This window comes from Zingiber officinale, chromosome 5A (genome assembly GCF_018446385.1).
Source record: "Zingiber officinale cultivar Zhangliang chromosome 5A, Zo_v1.1, whole genome shotgun sequence".
In the NCBI taxonomy this organism is placed as follows: Eukaryota; Viridiplantae; Streptophyta; class Magnoliopsida; order Zingiberales; family Zingiberaceae; genus Zingiber; species Zingiber officinale.
This window is the reverse complement of record NC_055994.1, coordinates 95,483,697-95,509,853: the sequence shown is the minus strand read 5'-3', so window position 1 is coordinate 95,509,853 and position 26,157 is coordinate 95,483,697. Positions and strand designations below refer to the sequence as shown.

General features: G+C 44.0%; 2 protein-coding genes and 1 non-coding gene across 4 annotated transcripts; 1 reads left to right on the top strand and 2 right to left on the bottom strand.

Annotated features, from left to right (window-relative positions):
* The first annotated feature begins 17,390 nt into the window (after positions 1-17,390).
* On the top strand, positions 17,391-21,383 carry LOC121981092 (L-gulonolactone oxidase 2-like). Its single transcript, XM_042533440.1, has 4 exons — positions 17,391-18,109; positions 19,963-20,218; positions 20,311-20,475; positions 20,577-21,383. Exons 1-4 carry the CDS (start codon positions 17,411-17,413, stop codon positions 21,269-21,271), a joined length of 1,815 nt encoding a protein of 604 aa, XP_042389374.1. The 5' UTR covers positions 17,391-17,410; the 3' UTR covers positions 21,272-21,383.
* A 1,342-nt stretch (positions 21,384-22,725) lies between these two features.
* On the bottom strand, positions 22,726-24,009 carry LOC121983036. 2 transcript variants are annotated; one of them, XM_042536023.1, is made up of 2 exons: positions 23,881-24,009; positions 22,726-23,677 (listed from the first exon to the last, which is right to left on the bottom strand). In XM_042536023.1, the coding sequence occupies exon 2, from the start codon at positions 23,561-23,563 to the stop codon at positions 22,898-22,900; it is 666 nt and encodes a 221-aa protein (XP_042391957.1). In that variant the 5' UTR covers positions 23,564-23,677; positions 23,881-24,009; the 3' UTR covers positions 22,726-22,897. The 2 variants fall into 2 exon arrangements, with proteins under 2 accessions (XP_042391957.1, XP_042391958.1); XM_042536024.1 differs by having other exon boundaries at positions 23,768-23,882.
* A 992-nt stretch (positions 24,010-25,001) lies between these two features.
* Positions 25,002-25,073, bottom strand: TRNAQ-UUG. The gene has a single exon. It is a non-coding gene; the product is annotated as a tRNA-Gln (tRNA).
* Positions 25,074-26,157: the final 1,084 nt, after the last annotated feature.

Below are 26,157 nucleotides of genomic sequence, written 5' to 3'. Positions count from 1 at the left end.
ATGATCATCCCGACCTGCACGCTGGGTCGGCTCCCCGACCCGCATCTGTTTGTTGTTATCCATGGTATGACCGTCCCGACCTGCACGCTGGGTCGGCTCCCCGACCCGCATCTCTTCATCAGAGGTCATATTCGGTATATCCCTTCGATCAATAAGTTGGTCTCAAATCGCACCCAATCCTTGGTTGCACCTGACCCATGGGTCTACATGGGATTTGGTCCTGGGGGCTGAGTCCCTTTTCGATTCCCTTTTGAGATCAAATCCGGCCCAACTCATAAAGACTCTCCTTTGACCAGTCCTAGCCACGTGGGCCGGAATGTTGACCTCCTTATAATTCTAATTTCTGACCTTCCTGATGGCCTGACTTTTGACCAGCCACGGAGGCTAGACTTCTGACCTCCGCGCTGGCGTGACTTTTGACCAGCCACGGAGGCTAGACTTCTGACCTCCGCGATGGCGTGACTTTTGACCTTTCTTTGGCTTTAACTCCGTGTCATATCATCTTACAGCCCCCACATTCATGCACCGTATCACAAGCCTCCCCCTCAAGTCTAGTCGAAGGAAGACCCAAGTCTGACTGACTAGACCCATACACACCTCTGTGCTCTTTGCCTCCTGCACTACCTACCGTGCCAACCTTTATGTCCTATCATCTGGGATACCCTATATGCGTAATTGCTTTAGTGGTTACCGGAATTGCTTTAGTGGTTGCCTGGGATACGGTGCCTGAGTAATTGCTCCAGTGTTTGCTTGTGGTACGGTGCCTGCGCAATTGCTTTAGTGGGCTTAGAGTACCGTGCCTGAGTAATTGCTCCAGTGGTTGCTTGTGGTACGGCGCCTGCACACTTGCTTTAGTGGTTGCTTAGAATACCGTGCCTGAGTAATTGCTTTGTCTTGAGTACTCAATCTCTTCTTTAAAAAGACCTCAAGACGCTCCCTTCTCGTATCCTTCCTTTCCCTTGCTTTCTTCCCGCTTTTCGTCACTCTGCTTTCTCCCGGTTTCTCCTTGACACAATGCATTCGCCCTCTTCCGACGAGGTCAATCAGCCCTCCCCCCAAGTGTGGATAAATCAACTCACCCTCCAATTTGCAGAGAAGGAACATGAGCTGAAAAATATGTCCATGGATCGGGATCGTCGGGACGCAGATGCCTTGTACCGCCTTGCTAAATCTCACGTTCATGCTGAAAAGGCGATGAAAGAGAAATATCAGTCTGACTTGCTATGCCAACTTGACCTCCAGGAGCACCTGCAGCGAAAACATGAGGTCGAGCTATCCCTCCTACGTGCGTGCCTTAATGATAAACAAGACACCATCTCTCGGCAACAGACAATCATCCAATCCCTTCAAGCAGAGCTGGTCCGAGCCTCAAGCATCCCAGTGGCTGCTGACCCCCATGATGTTCCTTCTAGTGGCAGTGCCTACATTCCCTAACTAAATCATGTATCTTTTGGCTGGACTTTAGTTGTCTCAGTGACTTCTGTGCAGGCTTTAGTTGTCTCAGTGGCTCCTGTCCAGGCTTTAGTTGTCTAAGTGGCTCCTGTCCAGGCTTTAGTTGTCTCAGTAGCTCCTGTCCAAGCTTTAGTTGTCTCAGTGGCTCCTGACTTGTAGGACGTTCCTTCTTGTAGCAGCTCCTGTATCCTTTACTTGTCTTATGTAATTTATAAACAGTAATTCAGTTATTGAGCCCGTATAATGGGTGCTGGCTTTGTAATGAATGTTTTATACGCTCACTGAACTATGTTGTTGTACTTGCCCGTGACCCTGCAGTATTGGTTAGAGAGGCTTTTCCCCCTGGGCAGTCCATCCCCCCTGATTTCATCTGCCCATTTGGTCTATTGTGAGAGTCAATTTGCTGCTTGAATACCAGATCAGGCTCTCTACTCTTTTGGCCAACTTATTTGGCGCTCAACAGACTTGTATGACAGTCGGGCGACCTTTATGTTTACACTGACTCTTCGACTTCTGAGCCTAGTCTGTCTTTACTGCTACACTGGTTTCCAAGCATCTTCTCAGGTTTCGCGAGAGTCCTTTCATCTTCTTCCCCGGTATAAAAGATTTGGGGCACTTCACCCTTCCTATCCCCCTTTTCTCTCTATACCTGCCTCTCAATCTTGTTCATGGAATCCCCTGAGTTATCTGCTTTGCGTCACCGGCTAGCCTGTACCAAGAAGACTTTACATGATATGACCTTGAGCCGGGATCTACAGGCCTCTCTTTGCAGGGAACTAGAAGAACTGTGGCGAGCAGCCAAATGCAGGACCAGAGTAGAAACGGCCCTGAAGATGAAAGGGCAATCAGACTTTCACGCTCAACTCCATCATATCCTTTATCTGAAACTGAAGCATGAGGATGAGGTGACGTCTTTGAAGGAGGAGAATCGACTACAAAACACCACCATTGATCAACTACGGGAGACCCTTGATCGGGTCCAGCTGGAGTTGGATCAAACGAAGACTCTCTTAGAGGAAGGACCCCAAGGGTCCCGATCCGACAGTAATTGAGAGCGCTATTGAATGTTCCCTTTTATGAATCCCTCTTTTATGAAATTATGCAATAAGACCTATTTTCTGCTCTATAACAGTATCCTATCCTTCTGGTGTCTGTATCTGTATTGCTATGAAACACCTGCATCCTTTTAACATTTCTAGAAAACATAACGAAAGCACTTTGCGTACCTCGCTTTCTTCTTACCCCTTGCCAACATAGTAACGAGCAGCCATACATGTGAGCCGTGTTGCCTTTCGAAGAAACTGACCGCCAAAGTGATTGAGCCAACCGGGCAGGTTGTTGGGCGTGAGAGCAATGCTCACTTATAACTCGCACTAAGGCGAGAGTCTGGAACAGCCGACCGAGCAGCTCGGTCGTTGGGCGTGAGAGCAAAGCTCACCTATAACTTACACTGGGGCAAGAGTCTGGGACAGTCGACTGAGCAGCTCGGTTGTTGGGCGTGAGAGCAGAGCTCACTTATAACTTGCACTGGGACAAAAGTCTGGAACAGCCGACCGAGCGGCTCAGTCATTGGGCGTGAGAGCAAAGCTCACTTATAACTTGCACTAGGGTAAGAGTCTGGGGCAGCCAACCGAGCAGCTCGGTCGTTGGGCGTGAGAGCATGCTCACTTATAACTTGCACTGGGGCAAGAGTCTGGAACAGCTGACCGAGCAGCTCGGTCGTTGGGCGTGAGAGCAAAGCTCACTTATAACTTGCACTAGGGCAAGAGTCTGGGACAGCCGACCGAGCAGCTCGGTCGTTGGACGTGAGAGCAAAGCTCACTTATAACTTGTACTGGGGCAAAAGTCTGGAACAGCCGACCAAGCAGCTCGGTCGTTGGGCGTGAGAGCATGCTCACTTATAACTTGCACTAGGGAAAGAGTCTGGAACAGCTGACCGAGCAGCTCGGTCGTTGGGCGTGAGAGCACAGCTTACTTATAACTTGCACTGGGGCAAGAGTCTAGGACAGCCGACCGAACAGCTCGGTCGTTGGGCGTGAGAGCAGAGCTCACTTATAACTCGCACTGGGACGAGAGTCTGGGATAGCCGACCGAGCAGCTCGGTCGTTGGGCGTGAGAGCATGCTCACTTATAACTCACACTGGGACGAGAGTCTGGGATAGCTGACCAAGCAGCTCGGTCGTTGGGCGTGAGAGCATGCTCACTTATAACTCGTACTGGGGCGAGAGTCTAGGACAGCCGACCGAGCAGCTCGGTCGTTGGGCATGAGAGCATGCTCACTTATAACTCGCACTGGGGGCGAGAGTCTGGGACAGTCGACCGAGCAGCTCGGTCGTTGGGCGTGAGAGCAGAGCTCACTTATAACTCGCACTGGGGTGAGAGTCTGGGACAGCCGACCAAGCAGCTCGGTCGTTGGGCGTGAGAGCATGCTCCCTTATAACTCGATCTGGGCGAGAGTCTAGGCAGACCGAGCCGGCTTTCGGTCGTTGGGCATGAGAGCATGCTCACTTATAACTCGCACTGGGGGCGAGAGTCTGGGACAGTCGACCGAGCAGCTCGGTCGTTGGGCGTGAGAGCAGAGCTCACTTATAACTCGCACTGGGACGAGAGTCTGGGACAGCCGACTGAGCAGCTCGGTCGTTGGGCGTGAGAGTAGAGCTCACTTATAACTCGCACTGGGACGAGAGTCTGGGAAAGCCGACCGAGCAGCTCGGTCGTTGGGGGATTGAGTCAGACAGACCGTCGGGTGAGGTGGATGAGATGTTGACTGAGTCGCGACGTCCCAGAGGAGTGTGTGCTGAGATGGCTCCCGTGTTGACCAAGTCTTCAGAAGTCCTCTGGTCAACGCTACCTGCAGCCAGTGACCGGGTTGACCCGGCCCCCGGTACCCCGATACTTGAGGCAGATCTAACGAATATATAAGTACCCGACTAAGCCATAAAATAATGAAATGCGTATAAAGAATATGAACGGAGAACGTACCCTGGTCCAGGGGGGCGCCCTCGGATGGGACGCGGCTAGAGTTGTCGCGACCCGGAAGAGTAGATGACTCCGATCAGGCTAGCGAGCTGGATCTGACGATGAGAAGCTGAACGAAGCGTGGACCCGAAGGACGAGCTGCAGGTCGGGATATAATACCGACACGCAGACCGGGATAAGGCATCAGTACGCAGACCGAGACACGAGATCGGCACGCATGCTGGGAAACAAGATTGTCACGCAGGTCGGTACACGAAATAAGCACACAGATTGGGACACGAGTTCGGCACGCAGGCCGGGACATGACACATAGACAAGATAAATGCGTAGGCAGGAATACAGTACACAAATCAAATTGGCGCAAAAACCAAAACCCCACAAAACGGCATGAAGGCCGGAAACATCAACGGCTCACAAACTGAAGATGACCCCGACCAGCTGTGAGCGGCGTCAACCGCTGAAAGCAATGCTGGCCGGCAATGACACGAGGAGGTAGAGGGCTCATGAACTGCCGACGAGTGTGAGAAATAGAGAGGGAGGCAGCGCTGGACAGGGGGAGAATGGAGGCGGCATTCCCCTCCCCTGGGCGACAGCGTGTAGGAGGGAGGAAGTGTAGTGGCCTGGAGGCAGTTCCGGCGAGAGGAGGAGAAGTAGAAGAACAACGCTGCGAGGAGGAAGAAGAAAAGAGGCGACGACGTGAAGAGGAGGGGAGAGGTGGTTGTCGGCATCCGAGAGAGGGAGAGGGGGGACGGCTCTGAGGTGGCTCCGACGAGAGACGAGGGGCGCTCGGAGGCTGGTCCGATGATGGCAGTGGCGAGCATCGTGAGGAGGAGAAGGGAAGTAGACGGTCTCGGCGACGGCGGTGTCACACGGGGGAAGGAGAGGAGATGGTGACTGGGTGAGAGGGAGAGCAAAGGAGAGGAGGGGAGGCGAAGGCCGGTGGTCGTCGTCGACGCCGACGAGGTGAAGAGTGTGGGAGGGAGGAAGAAGGAAGCCGCTGTTGGCGGCGGCGTCCAGTCCACCAAGAAGCCCCCCCTCTCCACCTCCCCTTAAAACCCTACCAGTGAAAAGACAACAATGCCCTTCCTCCACCCTTTAATTCCTTCCCTGCCCTCTCTCCCTATCCACATCAATTATCCTTATATATTAATATTTAACCATGAATAATTATGAATAATTTTTATATTTACTCTCACTATCAATTCAACTTATTAATATACTGTAAATTAGGGTCTACTATATATTATTATACTTATTAATTTCGTACTTAACTAAAATAAATATAATAAATAATTTTATTATATTTATTAATTAATAAACTATAATATAAAATTATCCTATCAATCACTCCTCTCCAGATGGTATGGCTAATAATAATTTAACACTGGTCAAATCCAACGAACGATTGATACACGTTTTGAGCATGCACTGTCGTTCAAAATAATGTTACAGCTTAGTCTCTTTTGCATTTTCAAAAGAGAGCTGCTCCCCCATCTACGCACACCCCCTCCACCTCCCATCTCTCTCCCTGCCAAAAGACACATGTAGCCTTCTCTTTATTTTTTTTTTATTTTTTTTATTTCATTTAATTCTCATTTAATTTTAATTTTTTTAATTAATTTTATTTTAAAATAACTCTCATACAATTATATTTTTAATTTTATTTTTTAATTAATTTAATTTATTATTTTTTATCAATACTTTATTTTCCAATTTTATATAAATTTTATTTAGTTTTTATTTTTTTAATTAATTTAATTTATTATTTTTTTCATAATACTTATATTTTTCAATTGATTTTTTTAAATTTTATTTTTTTATTAATTTTTTTAATCAATTTCTTTATCAATTTTTTTATCAGTTTTATTTTTTTTAATAATTTTTTTATATGTTTATAATCTTTTATTTATTTTTAGTTTATATTTAAAACTAAAAAAAATACTACTGATCCTGTCCGAATGCGAGATCAAAGGATGCTGAGCACGTGGCGCGCTCCTAGTCGATGGCGTAGGCCTCTGTTCTGGTTGCACGAATCTCCGGCGAACCTGCACAGAAGTCGGGCCGGGAAGGGTTCCCGGCGGCGACCCTCCGACGCTCAAGTCAGGCAAGCAAGTAGTGGAAAAGAGTGGCTCCAAAGATCTCTTATGCGTACCTATGGCGAAGTAAGAGGCTCTATATATAGAGCGGTGAAGGAACTAATGCCCGTCCACTGAGGTGCATACGTGACCGCAACCCATACCTTAGTATGCACCTGTCAGAGAGCTTACCTGACACCATACTGCTACAGTCCGAGCATGTCTTCGATGGGACAACAGGACACCCCGTTGTCAGGTTAGGAGTATGGCGTAGCCCTACAACTTGATGGCTGTCAAAAGATGTTCCCATCCTTTACTCACCGCCCGGCCAGGATGTCCGTCCGGTCGGCCGGGAGGAGAGTCCTTCCGCTCGGTCCTTATGTACTGTTTCATTGAGCGTCGGAACCCCGATCCCTGCCAGGGTGCCTTTTACTATCAGATATTTACTGGCAGATCGATCGGCTTGCCCTTTTCTCGTGAGTCCGGTCGGCTCACCATTCTTCAACGGACCGCCTGGCCCTTTGACCTCCACTTAGCGTTGACCCCTCGTTATGGGGTTCCGGATTTTTACCACCGGATCACTTGCCTTCCCCTCGAGTCTAGTCGAAGGAGGCGAAGTCCGACTGACTGGACTATGCCTCTAGCCAAGCGGCTCCATTGAGCTATATTTCTCCGATCAGCCAACCGTAGAAATTGCCTTGAGCAAATCAACCCCGGCTCTCACCGAATATGCTTCCTCGTGTTCTGCGCTGATCTTCGACATTAAGGCTGAGCATGCTGTCATTAAATGCTACGAATGATTGAACGCCACATGGAGCAGTGCCATCGGCGTACGGCGGCGGTAGCACAGTGTATTGACACGATCGAAGCAATTCGAAATGGACGGCTCGATGTGTGCTTCAATTCTTATGCCCTGGATCCAACGGTGGAGGCCGCCCGGCCTTTACCCTATAAAATCTTCGCTTTCCTCCCTTCACCGCATTTTCTTTCGCGACTTCTGCCTCCGTCCCTGGTGTTTCGGTGCTCCGGCGATTCCCTTCCTGCTCTCCGACGACTTCCAACGCCTCTTCCTTGATCCCTTTCCTCGTCGTAAGGCTCTATTTCTTTCCTTCCTTGTTTCCGGTGCTTTCTTTATATTTCTTTCCTACGTTTTCATCCTCGGGACCTCTTTCTTCCGCCTTTTTACCTTTTTGATTCCTTCCGATCGGAACATGGCAAGCTCTTCCCATCCTGAAGACCAGCCGCTCAGCCCCTGGTACACCACCGTGCAGTCCCAATTCGACCAGCGTGATTTTGACATCCTGACCGACAATTTCGAAATCTCGGAAGATTTTGAAATCCTCTTAGCTAAGCCCTCCGCTCGGCCGCACAGGCCGCCGCGCGGAGCCTTCTGTGTTTTCCGCGACCAGTTCACCGCTGGTCTGCGTTTTCCTATCCACCCTTTCATTATCGACATCTGTAATTTTTTCGGCGTGCCGCTCGGCAGTCTAGTACCTAATACTTTCCGTCTTCTTTGCGGAGTGGTTGTTTTGTTCAAAATTCACAACATCCCTCTCCGACCGGAGATTTTCTTTTATTTCTATTATCCCAAACAAGCCGAGTCGGGCACCTTTATGTTCCAAGCTCGGCCCGGACTAGTCTTTTTCAAAAAACTTCCTTCTTCCAATAAACATTGGAAGGAGTATTTTTTCTACATCTGAATGCCCGATCAGGCCAAGTTCCCGACCAAATGGCAAGTCAGTTTGCCCCCCACTCCCGAGCTGAAGAAGTTCAAGACTCGGTCGGACTACCTCCACGCCGCGAACATGCTGGCCGGTCTGCAGCTGGACATCAACAGGCTCCTTCACGAAGGAGTGATGTACATCTTCGACCTGAGCCCCATTCGCACGCCTCTGCCGAGCAGCTTTGGTAAGAATTTCACTTGGTCGTTTATTTTGATTTCTAACTGATTTTTCTCTCTTCCTTTGCAGCCGACCTCGTCATGGAATCAGTCATGGCTGGTATTCTGAAAAGGAAGGCGGCGGCGCTCGAGGCCGCAGCAGCTAAAGAAATGGAGTTGCTTGGCATACAGCCGGTCAGATCCCGTGAGGGGGAGAGCGGGACTCAGGCTGAGTCGGCCACTCAGGCTTCACAACAACAAGTGGTTAGCGGAGCCACTCTTCCCCCGGAACCAACGACCGCTGTAGAAGGTCCCGCTCGGGGGGATGAAGAGCCTTAGCGAAAGAGGCGCCGAGTGGAGACACCCGCACGCTCGGCCACATCTGCCATCCAACAGTCCACCCGGGCCAGCGCCGACAGCCGTGGCAAGGGCCCAGCAATTGAGGCTATATCGTCCGATCGGACTCCATCGGATTGGGACGAGCCGGCGGACCCCATCGAGGCTGTTCCAGTGAGCACTCTGCCACCCGCTCAACCAACTCGGCGCTCGACTCTCCGATCACAATTCTCCGCGCCGGGCTCCGATCCACTTCCGGCTGCCGGTCAGACGACTCATGGTCACGGCCGCACCATCAGGGTTACTCTCCATTTGCCCACAGAGGAGCTGCTCCTGACGGCCGAACGACCAACAGCGCCCGAGCATACCATTACTTTGAAGGGGCCCCTAGCTGAAATGTGGGCCGACACTCGGGCGCGTGTCGCCATGATCCCCGTCCGGAACCTGGCCAACAGCCACATGCAACAGGCCACGGGGGTAAGTTTCATCTTTTACAAGTCTTGTAAGTCTTTCTTCCGATCAGCCACTAATAATTTTCCGGTTTTCTTGCCAGAGATGGGTGGAGGAGATTGCGGTTTCCCACCGCTTGGCCTTGCTGGACGAAGAGATGCGCCAACTGAAGGCGACAACTGGCCCGTCCGGCTCCCAAGGCCCTACGTACTCCGAGCTGCAGAAGGATCTGCAGCGAACTCAGGCCCAGTTAGAGGCCGAACGGAAGAAAGCTACCGAGCAGGCGCACCATCTAGCTGAGCTCGAGCGGCAAGTCAAGTCGCTCGACCAGAAGCTGACTCTGGCCACCACCTGAAAGAACACTGCCATCTCCGACCTGGAGAAGAAGAACTTGGAGGCTCGGGGGCTGGAGCTCAAGTTAAAAGAGCTGATGGAGCAACTCGCTGCCGAGCAAACTGCCCGCTCGGCAGATGCGGATAAACAGAAGGGCGAACTGGAAAAATTGCAAGAGGCTCTCACAGCCTCCCAGACGGCCTTCCGGGACTTCCAGGACGCCGAGCCGAGCCGCGTAGTTGCTGCGCGTCAAGATTACATCCGCTCGCCGGAATTTTCTGAGAAGGTCTGCGAGCGGATGTATACTGCCTTCGACTTGGCGATCACTGTCACTACCGAGTATCTGAAGTTGAAGGGGCAGATTCCTGAGTCCGTCGTCATTCCGGCCGGCGACCAGGTGGAGCTGCTCAATGCCATCCCCGCCACAGTTTATGACTATCTAGAATAGGGATGTAGCTTAGCAACTCGGCCAACATAAATGACCTTTTTTGTAATCAGGCCGCTCGGCCTATGACTTTAAATTTAATGCAATATTTTCTTGTGTATTGGTCTTGTCTTTTTGTATATCCAATTTGCATGCTTGTTCGCTCGTCTAGTATCGTCCTTCTAGTATTCGAAAGGGATTTTTACCAAGTATTTGGCATTGCATATCCGTTCGGCCGAACACTACTTATCCTTCCGCTTTAATAGCAAAGGTTACATGCTATATTCCGAGCAAGTACCTTTTAGCTCTAATCCGAACGGAGCGTAGAGACGATTTAGCGGGTGTTGAGGACGAGTTTCCCAGGCAATCGTGTTCTTTTTATTAACATTTTCCACTCGGATTATTTATAGACGCCGGCTCGTCTCTCGATTTTTAACGTCGGAGCTCGACGGTCTTCCGCTCGGATTATTTATAGACGCCGGCTCGTCTCTCGATTTTTAACGTCGGAGCTCGACGGTCTTCCGCTCGGATTATTTATAGACGCCGGCTCGTCTCTCGATTTTTAACGTCGGAGCTCGACGGTCTTCCGCTCGGATTATTTATAGACGCCGGCTCGTCTCTCGATTTTTAACGTCGGAGCTCGACGGTCTTCCGCTCGGATGATTTATAGACGCCGGCTCGTCTCTCGATTTTTAACGTCGGAGCTCGACGGTCTTCCGCTCGGATTATTTATAGACGCCGGCTCGTCTCTCGATATTTAACGTCGGAGCTCGACGGTCTTCCGCTCGGATTATTTAGAGACGTCGGCTCGTCTCTGGATATTTAACGTCGGAGCTCGACGGTCTTCCGCTCGGATTATTTAGAGACACCGGCTCGTCTCTCGATATTTAACGTCGGAGCTCGACGGTCTTCCGCTCGGATTATTTATAGACGCCGGCTCGTCTCTCGATATTTAACGTCGGAGCTCGACGGTCTTCCGCTCGGATTATTTATAGACGCCGGCTCGTCTCTCGATATTTAACGTCGGAGCTCGACGGTCTTCCGCTCGGATTATTTAGAGACGCCGGCTCGTCTCTCGATATTTAACGTCGGAGCTCGACGGTCTTCTGCTCGGATTATTTATAAACGCCGGCTCGTCTCTCGATTTTTAATGTCGGAGCTCGACGATCTTCCGTTCGGATTATTTATAGACGCTGGCTTGTCTCTCAATTTTTAACGTCGGAGCTCGACGGTCTTCCGCTCGGATTATTTATAGACGCCGGCTCCTCTCTCGATATTTAACATCGGAGCTCGACAGCCTTCAAGGCTAATTTTGATGCTGCCGATCGGCGGATCCATTGGTCATCCTTTGAATTAATTTTGCTTCCTGCATTACAAGGACATGAGCGACTAACATATACAAAAATGATTTACATTCGTGCACCTTTCACCCAGCTCGGATAACGTACTCCCGGCCGAACGGCTCGGGGTCTTCTTCGTCGAGCGCTTGGCACGGATAACATACTCCCGGCCGAACGGCTCGGGGTCTTCGGCATCGAGCGCTTGGCTCGGATATTATACACCATGAAGACAAGCCGCTCGGCCGATAATGCCAATTGCGTTTTTTAACATTTTGCTTCCTGCATTTCGAATATACATCCAAACAGAAAATACACAACATACATTACATTGGCGCACCTTTCACTCTGCCCCGGAAAGGCTGGAGATAATTTGCGCTTCATGGTTGATCCAAGTCCCAATCCATCTTCATCCACTTGGCAGCTCGTCCACCCAGCTTCCTTCTATATGGTCGATCCATCGCCTGACATCAAACTCCCGCTCTTCAGGTTCCAGAAGGAGGGGCTTGCTATAAGTTGAATTCGGGAGATGAAGTATCTGCTTTTGAGTGAAATGGGACTGTGGTAGTCAGTGCTTCCGCTCGGCCCCCTGATGCTGATGTCGCTTGTTGCTCAGCCGCTCGGCTTGCGCATTCTCTCTCTGTTGCTCCACGAGCTTAGCTGCTCTTACCTTGATTAGAGCATCGAGCTCCTTCGTGGAGAGCATCACCGAGTGCAGTCGTCCAGCTTCGTCCATTGCATCCGATCGGATGCAGGAGCGTTCCCACAGACGGCGCCAAATTGATCTTGTCCGAATGCGAGATCAAAGGACGCTGGGCACGTGGCACGCTCCTAGTCGATGGCGTAGGCCTTTGTTCTGGTTGCACGAATCTCCGGCGAACCTGCACAGAAGTCGGGCCGGGAAGGGTTCCCGGCGGCGACCCTCCGGCGCTCAAGTCAGGCAAGCAAGTAGTGGAAAAGAGTGGCTCCAGAGATCTCTTATGCGTACCTATGGCGAAGTAAGAGGCTCTATATATAGAGCGGTGAAGGAACTAATGCCCGTCCACTGAGGTGCATACGTGTCTGCAACCCATACCTCAGTATGCACCTGTCAGAGAGCTTACCTGACACCATACTGCTACAGTCCGAGCATGTCTTCGATGGGACAACAGGACACCCCGTTGTCAGGTTAGGAGTATGGCGTAGCCCTACAACTTGATGGCTGTCAAAAGATGTTCCCATCCTTTACTCACCGCCCGGCCAGGATGTCCGTCCGGTCGGCCGGGAGGAGAGTCCTTCCGCTCGGTCCTTATGTACTGTTTCATTGAGCGTCGGAACCCCGGTCCCTGCCAGGGTGCCTTTTACTATCAGATATTTACCGGCAGATCGATCGGCTTGCCCTTTTCTCGTGAGTCCGGTCGGCTCACCATTCTTCAACGGACCGCCTGACCCTTTGACCTCCACTTAGCGTTGACCCCTCGTTATGGGGTTCCGGATTCTTACCACCGGATCAACTACCAATTAATAATGAACACATTCATAACTTAGGAACAAATATATTTTTTCCAAATGAAGAGTACATGTAATAATACAAAAAAAACATAAAAACATATAAAAATAGAAATCTTAATCAATATTGCCTCCAAATTCTGCTCCCGATGCATTTGGTGGTGGTGCACCTATTACTTCGTACCACAAATGAGCGCGTGTCCTGTAACAAGTGACCCATCCTTTAGCTTCATACGATGAATGTTGCCACCACCAAGTTGGAATGGGTGGTACAGGATAATGAGGATATAAGAAAACTTGTACGAAGTGATTGCCAATATGAGCAATAGCTATTTCTCGACGCTCTTGGTTTGGAACTGGAGGAGTTCTTAATGACAAGTGAGTAAAACAACTCCCAATATTCTCACCAAATGTATGAAGTACAAGATTGTACCTTGATGCGATGACAATTCCTAAAGGCATAGCGTCCATCCAATATATTTCTGGTGCCCACTGCTCGAAATAATTCAATGAGAATAATAGATTGGTTACCAAATTTGGATCTGGATAAAGTTGATCATATAGATCCTTATTTTGTTGAATCTCTTCTATAAACTCAAATCATACTTGAACCCAACCTTCTTCACCATACCCAATTAGTGCAGCTATTGCCCTGAATCCACAATGACCATCAGGTTGAACATCAACAGTGTGAGAAATATAACGCTGCAGAGGCACAGGTAATTTCTCAATATAAGTATCACGGATGGGTGGAACTGGAGAGTGATCATGGGTCGTTTGAGTATTGCGAACCTTCGACCCTCTTCCACGTCTTCCTCTCCCTTGAGATGTTGCAATCGGTTGAGAGACCCTAGATCCTGAAGTGGATGCATCTCCGAAAGAAGATATGCGACATCCACTTTGATCATCTCTACCCGTAGGTCGACCTCTATGTTCTATGTTGTATAAAGGAGCTCGCAATGTACTTTGAGATGGATCAATCATATCAAGAAACTTGTTTATCATATGCTCTTGCATATATGGATCTATTCCATCTAATATCTCAACAACGTGGGATGTCCTGTTAGGTTCTGCTCCATCGTCATTAAACTGATGTGCGTGCATCGACAATCTCCTCCAATGAGCGTTGATACTCTGCAGCGGAATTGGAATGGAAAAGTAATGGTAATATGCAAGATCATGCTCGCAAGGTAATCCGTATACAATTTTGATAGAACAGTTGCATCTGCCGGATAGCTGGTGAGATGCTTCCTCAATATATTTTAGCTGACCAGAAATCAACTCCATTGCCTCTAATGAAATTCGACACCTTATTTGACTGAAAATGTCATCATTTAAATGTTGATGGCGTGGAATGTTTAGAGATTTTTTGAACGACTTCTTAATATCTCCGAACTGAATTCTCAACATCTTATGTATTTTTTCAAAAGATGTCTGTAGGGATGACATGGTATCTCCCAAATATAACTTCAATCTCGCATGTGCAGATTCTGCCCTGTAATAAAAAAAATACATTGTGTTTAAATACTGAAAAGAATTGAAATACTACAATAATGAACAAAATTTAAATAATAAAACTATAAAATGACTATACCTTTGATTTGAATTGCTCCCGAGGTGCATACATATATCAACCCATGCTGAAACAAACCGCTCTTTGTAAGGGTGTAACCATGTATCCCAAAGATAATTTAGAGCACCCTCGAATCGTTGATACTCTTTGCGCATGACATCCCACTTATGCTGATAAGACCATTGTGTCGATGAATTAATGAGTGAGTACCATGATGCATAAAAATGTTGCCACTCCAAACCAAGCATAGGGGCGCATTTCTTCATTACGCACTGGTTTATGTGCCAAATACAAAGAATGTGACGTGCATTGGGAAAACATGTTTCAATTGCATTAATAAGCAACAAATCCCGATCTGAAACAAATACCAATGGCAACGATGTCTTCTTTTCAACCATCCACTTCTTTAAGGTACCTAATGCCCATGTCAGTTGCTCTGTCTTCTCATTACTAAGATATACAAACATAAGTGAGTAAGTTCGCATTGTGGATGTGATATCCACAACCTCCAATAGTGGTATCCGATACTCATTGGTCTTGTATGTGGCATCAATGATCAACACAGATGAAAAGTTGACAGACAGCTCTAGACTTTTTGGATGAACCCAAATAATATCTGTGATTTCGTTGGTGTCTGGATTTGTACGGTATTTATGGAGGTATTCTTTCTTGATTAATTGGTCCAAGACATACTGAATAGAATTTAGGCCACCCTGTTTAGCGGATTTATTTGTGAAAATAGCATTATAAATGCTTTTGATCCCCGTAGTATTTGATGGGTCTCTTTCCTTCAAAATACTAAGAATTTCACGAGGTGTGGTGCTGTTGGCCATGTCAAGCACAAATTCTTTTTCTTTTGGTTTTAACCTACTCGGGTACTCATGTCCATCAATATATTCTGCTAATTAATGATTATGAAAACCACAAACAACCCTTAAACCCCACATCACACCATCTGGAGGTATTGGTATACCTCGCAGCTCAAATGGGCATTCATATTTTTTAGTCCTAGTATTTCTTTTTAAGGATTTCCCATCAACTAGATATCGTTACGGTTTATACTTTCCACCTCTTTCACACATAAGATGACACTTTGGTAGCTTGCCACATTTTAAATTAGCAGAATTTTTAATAACCACTACAATACCATTCTTCAAACCAACCGTCTTTACCCAATTTATCATATCTTCTCTACTTTTAAATATCTATATAAAAAAAATATAACAAAGATGTATAAGTATGACATTACCAATCTTAATATAATTTCGCTACTTATAAAATAAATAATGAATATACATAAAACAATGATAATAACTAACCTGATCTGTGATAAATTCGATTGTATAATCACGACTGTTGTTGGAGATATCTTGACTAGGAACATCATTCTCAATTGACCAACTATCTGAAAATAAACCCAAATAGTCATCCATATTTTCAGGAAGAGAGAAGGAGAGGCTGAGAGGGAGATAGCAGTGAAGGGAGGTGTGAATGAAGAGTGACTAAAAATGAAGTGTGAGAGGAGGATTTAAAGGGAGAGGCTTTGACACGTGTCAAGAGTTGAAGGGTGGGTAATTTAAGGGGAGGGGAGGTTCTGACATGTGTCAAGAGTTTAAGGGTGGGTAATTTAAGGGAGGGGAGGTTCTGACATGTGTCAAGAGTTTAAAGATGGGTAATTTAAAGGGAGGGGAGGTTCTGACATGTGTCAAGGATTGAATGATGGGTAATTTAAAGAAAGTGAAAAGTTCTGACATGTGTCAAGAGTTGGAAGTGGGGTAATTTAAAGGGATGAGAGATTTTAACATATGTCAAGGGTTGAAAGGGGGGCCATTTAAAGTGATGAGAGATTTTGACATGTGTCAAGGGTTGGAAGGGGGGTCATGTAAAGGGATAAAAGATTGTGATATGTGTCAAGGGTTAGAAGTGGGGTAATTTAAAGGGAGGGGAGGTTCTGACATATGTCAAGCATTGAAGAGGGGTAATTTAAAGGGAGGGGGGTGTTTTGACAGGTGTCAATGGTTGGAGAATGATGAATTTAAATGGAGGGAGTGTTTTGACAGGTGTCAATGGTTGGATGATGGGTAATTTAAATAGGGTGAGAGATTCTGATATGTGTTATATGTCAATGGTTGGAGGGAAGGATGATTTAAATGGAGAGAAGATTATGACATGTGTTAATAGTTGGATGCGGGTAATTTAAGTGTCAAATTAGGAATGTAATTTAAAGGAAAGGAGTAATTTAAAAATTATATAAAATAAAAAAATAAAAAAAAAATTTGATAAAAAAATAATAAACAAAATTGATTAAAGAAATAAAACAAAATAAATATTAAAAAATTAAAAAAATAATAAATAAAATTAATTAAAATAAAACTAAATAAAAATTAAATAAAATTAAAAAAATATAAGTATTAATGAAAAAATAATAAACAAAATTAATTAAAAAATAAAACTAAATAAAATTAAATAAAATTAAAAATATATATAAGTATTAATGAAAAATAATAAATAAAATTGATTAAAAATTTAAACTAAATAAAAATTTTAAAATATATAAGTATGAATGAAAAAAATTTAAAATAAAATTAATTTTAAAAATAAAACTAAATAAAAATTTAAAAATATATAAGTATGAATAAAAAAATTAAAAATAAAGTTAATTAAAAATAAAAAATTTAAAATAATTAAAAATTAAAAATATATAAGTATGAATTAAAAAAATAAAAAAAAATTAAAAAAAAAAGATAGAGGGTAGAATGTTGCAAAAGGTTGGAACCGCCAACCCAGCGGCCCCCTCACCCCGGCCCTACAAGTATGAGAGGGAGTAAATAAGATAGAGAGTAGAATGATCATTTGCAAGGGAGAGAGAGAGAGAGAGAGAGGGGGGAAGCAATTTGCTTTTCAAAATTAGGGTTCTTTATCCCACGTTTTTTTTTTTATTTTTTTATAAATGTATGTATATTAATATTGTAACTTGTAAGGTTATTTTAATGACTGTTGACCTACCTACTCAGATTGCAAAAGTCTATAACAGCTAAGCAAGTGCCGATGCATGTTCGTGGCTTATCGAGTAAATTGATCAGCATGGCTCCGGCGACTGCCTTTCTTCTTCCCCTGCTCTCCTCCGTCATTCTCCTCTCGGCGGTGGTGGCGGTGCGCGCGTCTCCGCCAGGGCCCGTGGTCACGTGCCGCTCCGGCAACTCTAACTGCACCGTCACCAACGCCTACGGCGCCTTCCCCGACCGCTCCACCTGCCTCGTCGCCTCCGTGGCCTACCCGGGAACAGAGCAGGAGCTTCTGGCCGCCGTGTCCGCGGCGGCCGCCAAGGGCCAGCACATGAAGGCCCTCAGCGCCTACTCCCACAGCATCCCGAAGCTGTCGTGCCCCGGCGGACCGGCCGGCCGGGGGCTGGTCATCAGCACCGTCCGGCTGAACCGGACGGTGAGCTCCGACCCGGCCCGGTTCAGGATGACGTTCGAAGGCGGGATCAAGCTGCGGGAGCTCCTCGACGCGGCTGCGAGCCGGGGGATGGCGCTGCCGCATTCGCCGTACTGGGAGGGGGTCACGCTGGGGGGCCTGCTCAGCACCGGCTCCCACGGCAGCTCGGCGTTCGGGAAGGGGTCGGCGGTGCACGAGTACGTGGTGGGGATGCGCCTGGTGGTGCCCACCGCCGAACCGGTGGCGGACACCGGGTACTACGCCAAGGTGGTTAGCCTCGGCGAGGATGACCGGGATCTGTTGGCGGCGAAGGTTTCTCTCGGCGTCCTCGGAGTTATTTCTCAGGTGATTAATAATTCTTATTTTTCCAATAAAAGGAAACGATATGTTTGTCCATTTTAATCTTAAAACATCTTTTAATGGGGAAAAAAACAAAAGGCTCCTTTTATTTTCATTATTATTAAAAAGACTACATATTGTATTATTATATCAAAATATTATATATAAACTTAATTAAAATTATTGAAATCTGATTAAATTATTTATAAAAAGCAGCTATAAATTATAATAATTATGATTGTAATTGTTATAATATTCTTGGAATAATAGTAGATTTAGTATAAAAAAAATGTAAGGATGCTCTTTGATACTTTATTTTAAAATAAAGCGTTTTTTTAACCATAACAGAAGATGAATAATACAGATAATTACGTATATATTCATAACATTATAAACTCTGTCGAAACAAATTAATGTAAACAAGTGTCAGGTGGCATAATGTTCTATTAAAAAAAGTTATCTTGTTTTATAATTATATCGATTATTTAATTTCCATTAATCGATTATATTGCCTTTTTTTTCCTTAATCTAAAAATCTTTGATAATTTTTTTTAATTGTTGAACAAGCTACCTAATTTCAAGGAATAGAGATTAGCCATTTAAACCCAATTAATCCCATGTTATTTTATTTAATCAAAAAGTAAATGTTGTTAGGCGGGTTGTTTTAAGTTAAAAAAAAAACAAATAAAACACGTTGAGTAGAATTAGTGGCTGCATAATAATAGTCTTTGTTTACAATTCATTTTCTTATGAAACACGCTAATTGCTGTCCAAAATCCAAATTATGAACTTAGAAGAGTCAAATTTATGTATATATATTCAATTAATTAAAATATTTACATATAAAAAAATAAACTAGTCGTGCTTAAGTCTAGTCCGGTTTAAGATGTTCAATTGTATTCCTTTAATAGATATAATTATCTATGTAAATTTTTATTTAGCCAACTAAAATATATCTCTTTCATACTCAAAATTTAGTCAACTCCAATTCCTGAATCTATCTTAAACAACTCAGCATTCATTTTTTTAATTAATAAATATGAATCTATTGATCGAATAGTAATATTATTAAAAATTAATACACTAAGATAATTCATAGTTTATTATCATCACTTTAATTAATAATATTCCTTTTATATTTTTAAAATATTATTTGAATATCAAAATATAATATAAATAATATTTTATACATTTACACTTCAATTATTTTTTATGGGGCATCTCAAACACAATCCTAAATATAACTAAGAAAGAATAATTATTTTAACATTTTTTAAGATATGAAATCTAAGATTCTAACAAATATAATACGGTTTTTTTTTTAAGTTAGAACCACGTTTCTTTATTTAGAAAGAAGCATCCTAACTTTAAAATTATCAAAAAAAAAAAAAAACATTAAAACCAATGTTATTCCTTGTCTATCTCTCCTGTCAATATCCTAAATCCTATGTTATTTTTCAATATGTGGATTAGCGTGGACTTAATATTTTTCATATCAAACCCAATATGCATGAATTTGATATGGTCTAATATCAAGTTCAAGCTGAGTTTGATATGAAAAATATTAAGCTCATAGATTTGATATGGGAATATAGAGATTGAAGTTGATGGGAGTGGTAGAAAGTGAATAATACTATTTTTGATGTTAATTTTGATAGTTTTAAAATTAAGATGCCCTTTTAGGTAAATAAAAAAAAATGACTGTTCTTTGGGTAAAAAAACCAAACATAATATTCATAAATAAACTCAAGAATTAATTTGATAAAAGTTTATTTACTTTTATTAAATTTTGTAATAATAATAAAAATAAAATATATCTCTAATATTAATAATAAGCTTCGTTTGTTACTATGAAACAGGTGACGCTCCAATTGGAGCCGATGTTCAAGCGCTCCGTCACGAACAGAGTCGTCCCCGACGTCGCATTTGAGAATTCGATCTCCTCCTTCGCCGCCACCACTCCCTACGGCGACATCATCTGGTACCCTTCCCAAGCCGTCGTCGTCTACCGCGACGACTTCAAGCTCCCCGTCTCCACCCCCGGCACCGGCCTCAACGACTTCATCGGCTTCCGGGCCCAGCCCACTCTCGTCATCACCTCCACCCGCGCCGCCGGTGGGGATATCCGTCCGTTCATCTTACGGAACATATATAACTTACCTTTGATGGATTCGTAGTACTAATCCATCGATCGTTCAAAATCGCAGAGAAACTCGCAGAGGAAAACGAGGATACGAACGGCAAGTGCGTCTTGTCCAAATTGAACGTCAACACTCTGCTCTCGCTCGGAATGGGCTTCAAGAACAGCGCCGGGGTGATCGGATTCACAGGCTATCCCGTCATCGGAAACCAAAGCGACATCCAATCTGCCGGTGAGTAATTTACTGTGTAATTCCTCAGAAGCTCCGACGAAGTGATTTTGGGAAATTTAATTTCACTCTGTTTCCGACCGTCCGTCCGTCCGTCCGTTAAGGTTCGTGCTTGCGGAGCCGTGAAGACGGCCTCCTCTCGGCGTGCGCTTGGGATCCTCGCTTCAGGGGGCTCTTCTACCACCAGACAACCGTCAGCGTCCCCTTAGTCAACGCCACCGCCTTCATCGCCGACGTGAAGCGCATCCGCGACGCCAGCCCCACCGGCGCCCTCTGCGGCATCGAGCTCAATCTCGGCTTCTTCATGCGCTTCGTCCGAGCCTCCTCCGCCTACCTAGGAAAAACCGCAGACTCCGTCGACATCGACATCACCTACTACCGCCCCCGGAACGACCCCAGGCGGGGGCGGCTGCACGAGGACGTGCTGGAGGAGATCGAGCAGCTGGCGCTGTTCAAGTACGGCGCGCTCCCGCACTGGGGGAAGAACAGGCACGTAGGGTTCGTGGGGGTGAAGGAGAAGCTCGGAGAGAAAGTGGAGGAGTTCGTGAAGGTGATGGAGAAGTACGACGGCCAGGGGCTGTTCTCGTCGGCGTGGACGGACGCGCTGCTGGGGCTCCGGGGGAGGGAGGTGTTAGTGGAGGCCGACGGCTGCGCGCTGGAGGGGCTCTGCATTTGCTCCGCCGACAAGCACTGCGCGCCGGATCAGGGGTATCGTTGCCGGCCGGGGAGAGTGTACCAAGAATCTCGCGTGTGCAGGAAGATTGAAGAAGCAGGGGCAGGTCTGATTCAGAGTGCATGAAGGGTGTTTTAATGGTTTTTTAAAATTTATATGGCGATGTTTTCAAAAATAAACTCTAGGGGTGTGAAATGTAATTGTTTACTCGTGCGCAATGTATGACTATTTATTTGTATCTGATGATGAAGTTGGATAAGTCTGAACACCTTTCCATCCAAGTAAACACGTCCCCGTCTAAAAGAAGGCCATCTTCCCCTTGGCGGCGGCATCGTAGCTGCGGCAGCGCGGGCCCAGCGCCGCCAGCTTTATCATCTCCTCCTCTTCTTCCTCGAAGCAGCACGGCCGGTCCTCGTCGATCCGCATCGTCGCCACGCTGCGGCTCTTCGACACCGTCGCCGGCGAGGCCTTCACCGGCATCGACCGCATCTTGCTCCTGCAGGCCGCGCGGATGAGCTCGTCGAGGTCCTCGTCTGCTCCTGCGCCGGCGCAGCCGAACGCGGGGGCGCCGCCGCGAGGCAGCGAAATGATGGGGCCCAGCCCGCGCCTGGGAGTCTTGCCAACGACCGCGCCGGCCATGGTGCTCTCGTACAAGTTCCGAGCGTGCCGGAGCGCACGATAAGGAGCCTTCACGTACTGGCTCAGCTTACTCTCCGGCGAAGTGGCTGCGCCGTTGCTGCTCATGATTTCAATTACTTCTCTCTAATAACAAAAAAACAACAACAACAACAACTCGAAAGATTAATTGAATCACAATTTTGATTTGGGAGGAAGAAATCATCGCAGTGGCCTTTATAAGGACTCTGTGATTTTAACGATGATTAATTACGTATAATTAACGCGAAAACATTGTTTTTATTAACACTACTATTATTATTAACTGGTTGAAAGGGAAATGCTTCTTGTTCTTCACGTGCATAACTTGTTAATTACGTTGTTAATTCTAAAGTGCCTCAAAAAACATTTTGTATATTCCTTTTCTCTCTCTTTTTTCTTTTGTTACATTTTAATCACTTTCAAGAATAGTTTGACCGAGACTCCCTTCACATGCATTTCAATCACTCTAAAGAACAAAATGCTCAAGCTTGGATCGTCCCAATAGTTATATTAACTCCTAAATTCCATAAACACAATAATATGTTGCAGGGCTATAATTAAGCTGATAATTCTGGTACAACTTAAGAGGCATAAATTTTAGATAATTAAAATAAAAATTTGAATAGAAAAAATAAGAGAATACATATGTCCAGAAATAATTTGAGTAGAAGTAGATGCAATGGAAAGAAAAGGAAGGTCTTCCAAAGAGCTTAGGAATGACGGCGTCGAAAAACTTTAGGTCAATGAGGAATGAAAAGCTTTGTTAAGATTAAAACCTAGACCCTAAATCCTAAATCCTAAATCCTTGGGACCAATTCTATATATAGTAGACATTTATTATCAATCTATAGATAATAATAGATACGAGATTATATATTCTACACATACTAAGTTTACATCCAATAACCAAAACTCAATAAACCTAAGTTAAATTACTTTAATAGATTCAATTTATACTCATATATACAATTTACAATTAAATCGACCCATTAGATATAATAACCAACATAAGCAAGCATCACTAATTCACATTTAGACACGTAGAAATGTTAAATTTCTTCAACATGCATTTTAAATTAAGCATATCCTCCAATGTTACTCTTTGCTATACTTAGCAGTTTGTAGTGGTGCATCATTCAAAGCATCGATGCCGGGTTTTGATCTTCTGGTTGTCGAATTCAGATCACTTTTGTTTCTCCTTGTCAAATTTGCTGGTGACGTTGCCTTGTTCAGGGCAATAAGAAGAGTTTGGTTACCTTTTGGAACGATATCTGAATTGTTCTTTTCAGAAATATCGAGCGATTTTGAAGTGTTTTCTCTGAGCAAATCATGAATCTCTCCATACCTCCTCTCTACAATTCCGGTACCAGAATCTCCACGCTTGGCGGCTACTACCTCACTCGATGCATCGTCCGCTTTGAGGCTGTCCTCTCGAGCCGTCCGGGAAGCATCCTCGAGCTGTTCCTTCTCCACCACCCCGAGCTCTTCAATTCCTCCATTCTTAGTATCACCTTCTGTGGACTGATTGAGGTTGAATTCCCGACGGTGGCGAGTCTTGTTCGAGTGAGGCAGATGCTGCTTGTGAAACTCAGGAATGCTCGGTGATGATCTATCAAGTGAGACCTTGGAGTTCTTCTGATGAGAATACTTGAACTGGTACAGAATCCATGCACAACCAATGATCATTAGGCAAACTTTTAGAGTGTTTGTAACAGTGATTCCTCTCCATCTCAGATTCCGAATGGTTGCCTGCCTCGACATGGTAATCCTCTTACCGAAAAACACCAATTTCTTCTTTTCAGGGATTAACAAAATCTGTCAAGAAAACATAATCTGAAACCTCTTCGGCATGAGAATCAATAGCTCCAGTAGTGCCTGTTCAACAAGCAACAACAAGGTTTCTAGCATTCAACAGATCATTCCACACATGAAGAAAAATAAAGAACTAATCAAAATTATTGCTACCACTTCTTCGAGATCCAAAACAAACAAACAAAGATGTAAATAAAGGTTAAATGTAGGCATTCAGAATCTTGTTTGCTCAAATATATTTGGAAGAGCAAGACTTGATGCATTACCTGGGGACTCCTGATAATTAACACAAAGTAATGGAGATTAAATAAAAGTGAGCTGGGAGTTCCTGGAGTGGGAATAAATGTGAGATGTCTTTCTCATTGCCAAGGGCATCATATCTAACTGAGGTTGCCAGTTCTTTGTCAGCTATCTTTTTAATATTCAAATAAATTCACAGGAAAAAAAGTGAGGAAAAACAGCACGCACCTAAATGAACAAGAGAGGGACAGATGTGATAGGGTACCTTTAGATTGGCCCCGGCAGTTCAGCCTTCAGTTCACTAAACACTGTGGAGTGGGGTTTGATAGACATTTTTTTACCTGTTTCACTGTGTTTGATTCATAGCAGCAGTTACTTTATTCTAAATTGATAGAACAAGTACACGGGGAAATTTTTAAAATAAATATAAACAGTAAAATTATTAAAAAATAGGTAAAATTAAAACTTTTTACAAATATAGATGAGAGGCGCTCATATCCGGGATTTAAATCCCGGTTCTTTTTAAATTCCGGGATTTAAATCCCGGATATGATGAATTACCGGGATTTAAATCCCGGTATTTTTTTTTTAATTTTTTGAACATATTATTTTTTTCATGCTTAAATTTTATTTTGTAAAAAAATTTAAATCCCGGTAATTTTTTTTAAATTTTTTGAACATATTGCTTTTTTCATGCTTAAGTTTTATTTTGTAAAAAAAATAAATCCCGATATTTTTTTTTAATTTTTTGAACACCTTATTGTTTTTTTCATGCTTAAGTTTTATTTTGTAAAAAAAATTAAATTCGTAATAATTGTTAAATCCCGGATATTCATCATATCCGGGATTTAAATCCCGGAATTTAATAAAATAAATTAAAAAAAAAAAAGAACCGGGATTTAAATCCCGGATATGATCACCTCTCACCTATATTTGTAAAAAGTTTTAATTTTACCTATTTTTGTAATAACTTTATTGTTTATAGCTATTTTAAAAATTTTCCCCAAGTATACTCTCTCTCTAAAAAAAAAAAAAAAATACAAACATTAATTCTCATAAAATTATAATTCATAAATTCTTTCTTTATTTTAATTCTTAAATAATAAATGGACCCCATCACTAAATACCAATAACAATGCAAAAAAGCAGGTCCCACCGAGATTCGAACTCGGGTTATTGGATTCAAAGTCCAATGTCGTAACCACTGGACCATGGGACCAGTTTTTGATAGTGACTGAAAATATTATCTGACAAATAAGACAAATAGGGGAAAAAATTGATTTACTGGAAATGAACTGACAAATATACATGTCAAATTCCATTTAAAGATATTAAATAAAATTCTTCTACATGAAACTTTAAAATACAGATGACACCTAAATAAATACAATTTAGCAGATGCACGAATAAAAGTATTATCTTTTAAGCTTGGAGAAGATGAAGAGGATATTTGATGGGTTCCGAGGATCAACCTTCAAGCCGTTCACGGGGGAAGTGAATGGCCATCGAGCAATCACCTAATTTGAGCTTGAAGATCTATGGCCGGCCATTCATGCATCACTTTTTTCTTTTCATGTTAGAATGTTGAAAAAACATAAGCTATTCCTATGAAAATTCATAAAACCATAGCGACAAGAGACTAGAGAATTTACCGACATCAAACAAATGAAAGGACTAGATCTTTCAGCTACAGTCTATTATATAATTGTCAAAAAAAATTTAAGACAAAATCAAAAGCATAGTAATCTCAGCCACGGATGCCTTTACTTAGACCAACAACCAATTCATAAGAAAGGATGGTGCATGAGTTAACAAATTAGGAATAAATTGTTGGAGAAAATAATCTGAGATTTATAAGGTATTAATTGAATTTAAATTACACTGAATTAAATTCATTTTATCTGTTGAAATGACTTGAGCTGAAATGATTTACATGATTTCAATTTTCAAATTTCGTAAGTAGAACAAATTTGAAGTGATGACATGTAATTAAAATAAATGCATCTCATAACCCAATTAGTATCTCTAGAATATCTGATGGATACTGATACGAATACTAATATGGGTTATGATGAGTGGACTCGGAAGATGACGTGACAGTTAGAGTTATGATGGCGGGTTGGTTGAAGTCAAAATGATATAGTGGTAGTCACACACGAGGAGTGATATCCCTTGACTTTGATTAATCATCTAGTGCTAAGATTCTTAGATTCAACCGGTCCAAGTTATAATCTGGTCGAGAAGAAATAGTTAGCCCTTAAGTCGAATGAACCAGAGAGTTCTAGTGTCTTAAGGGCAGTCAG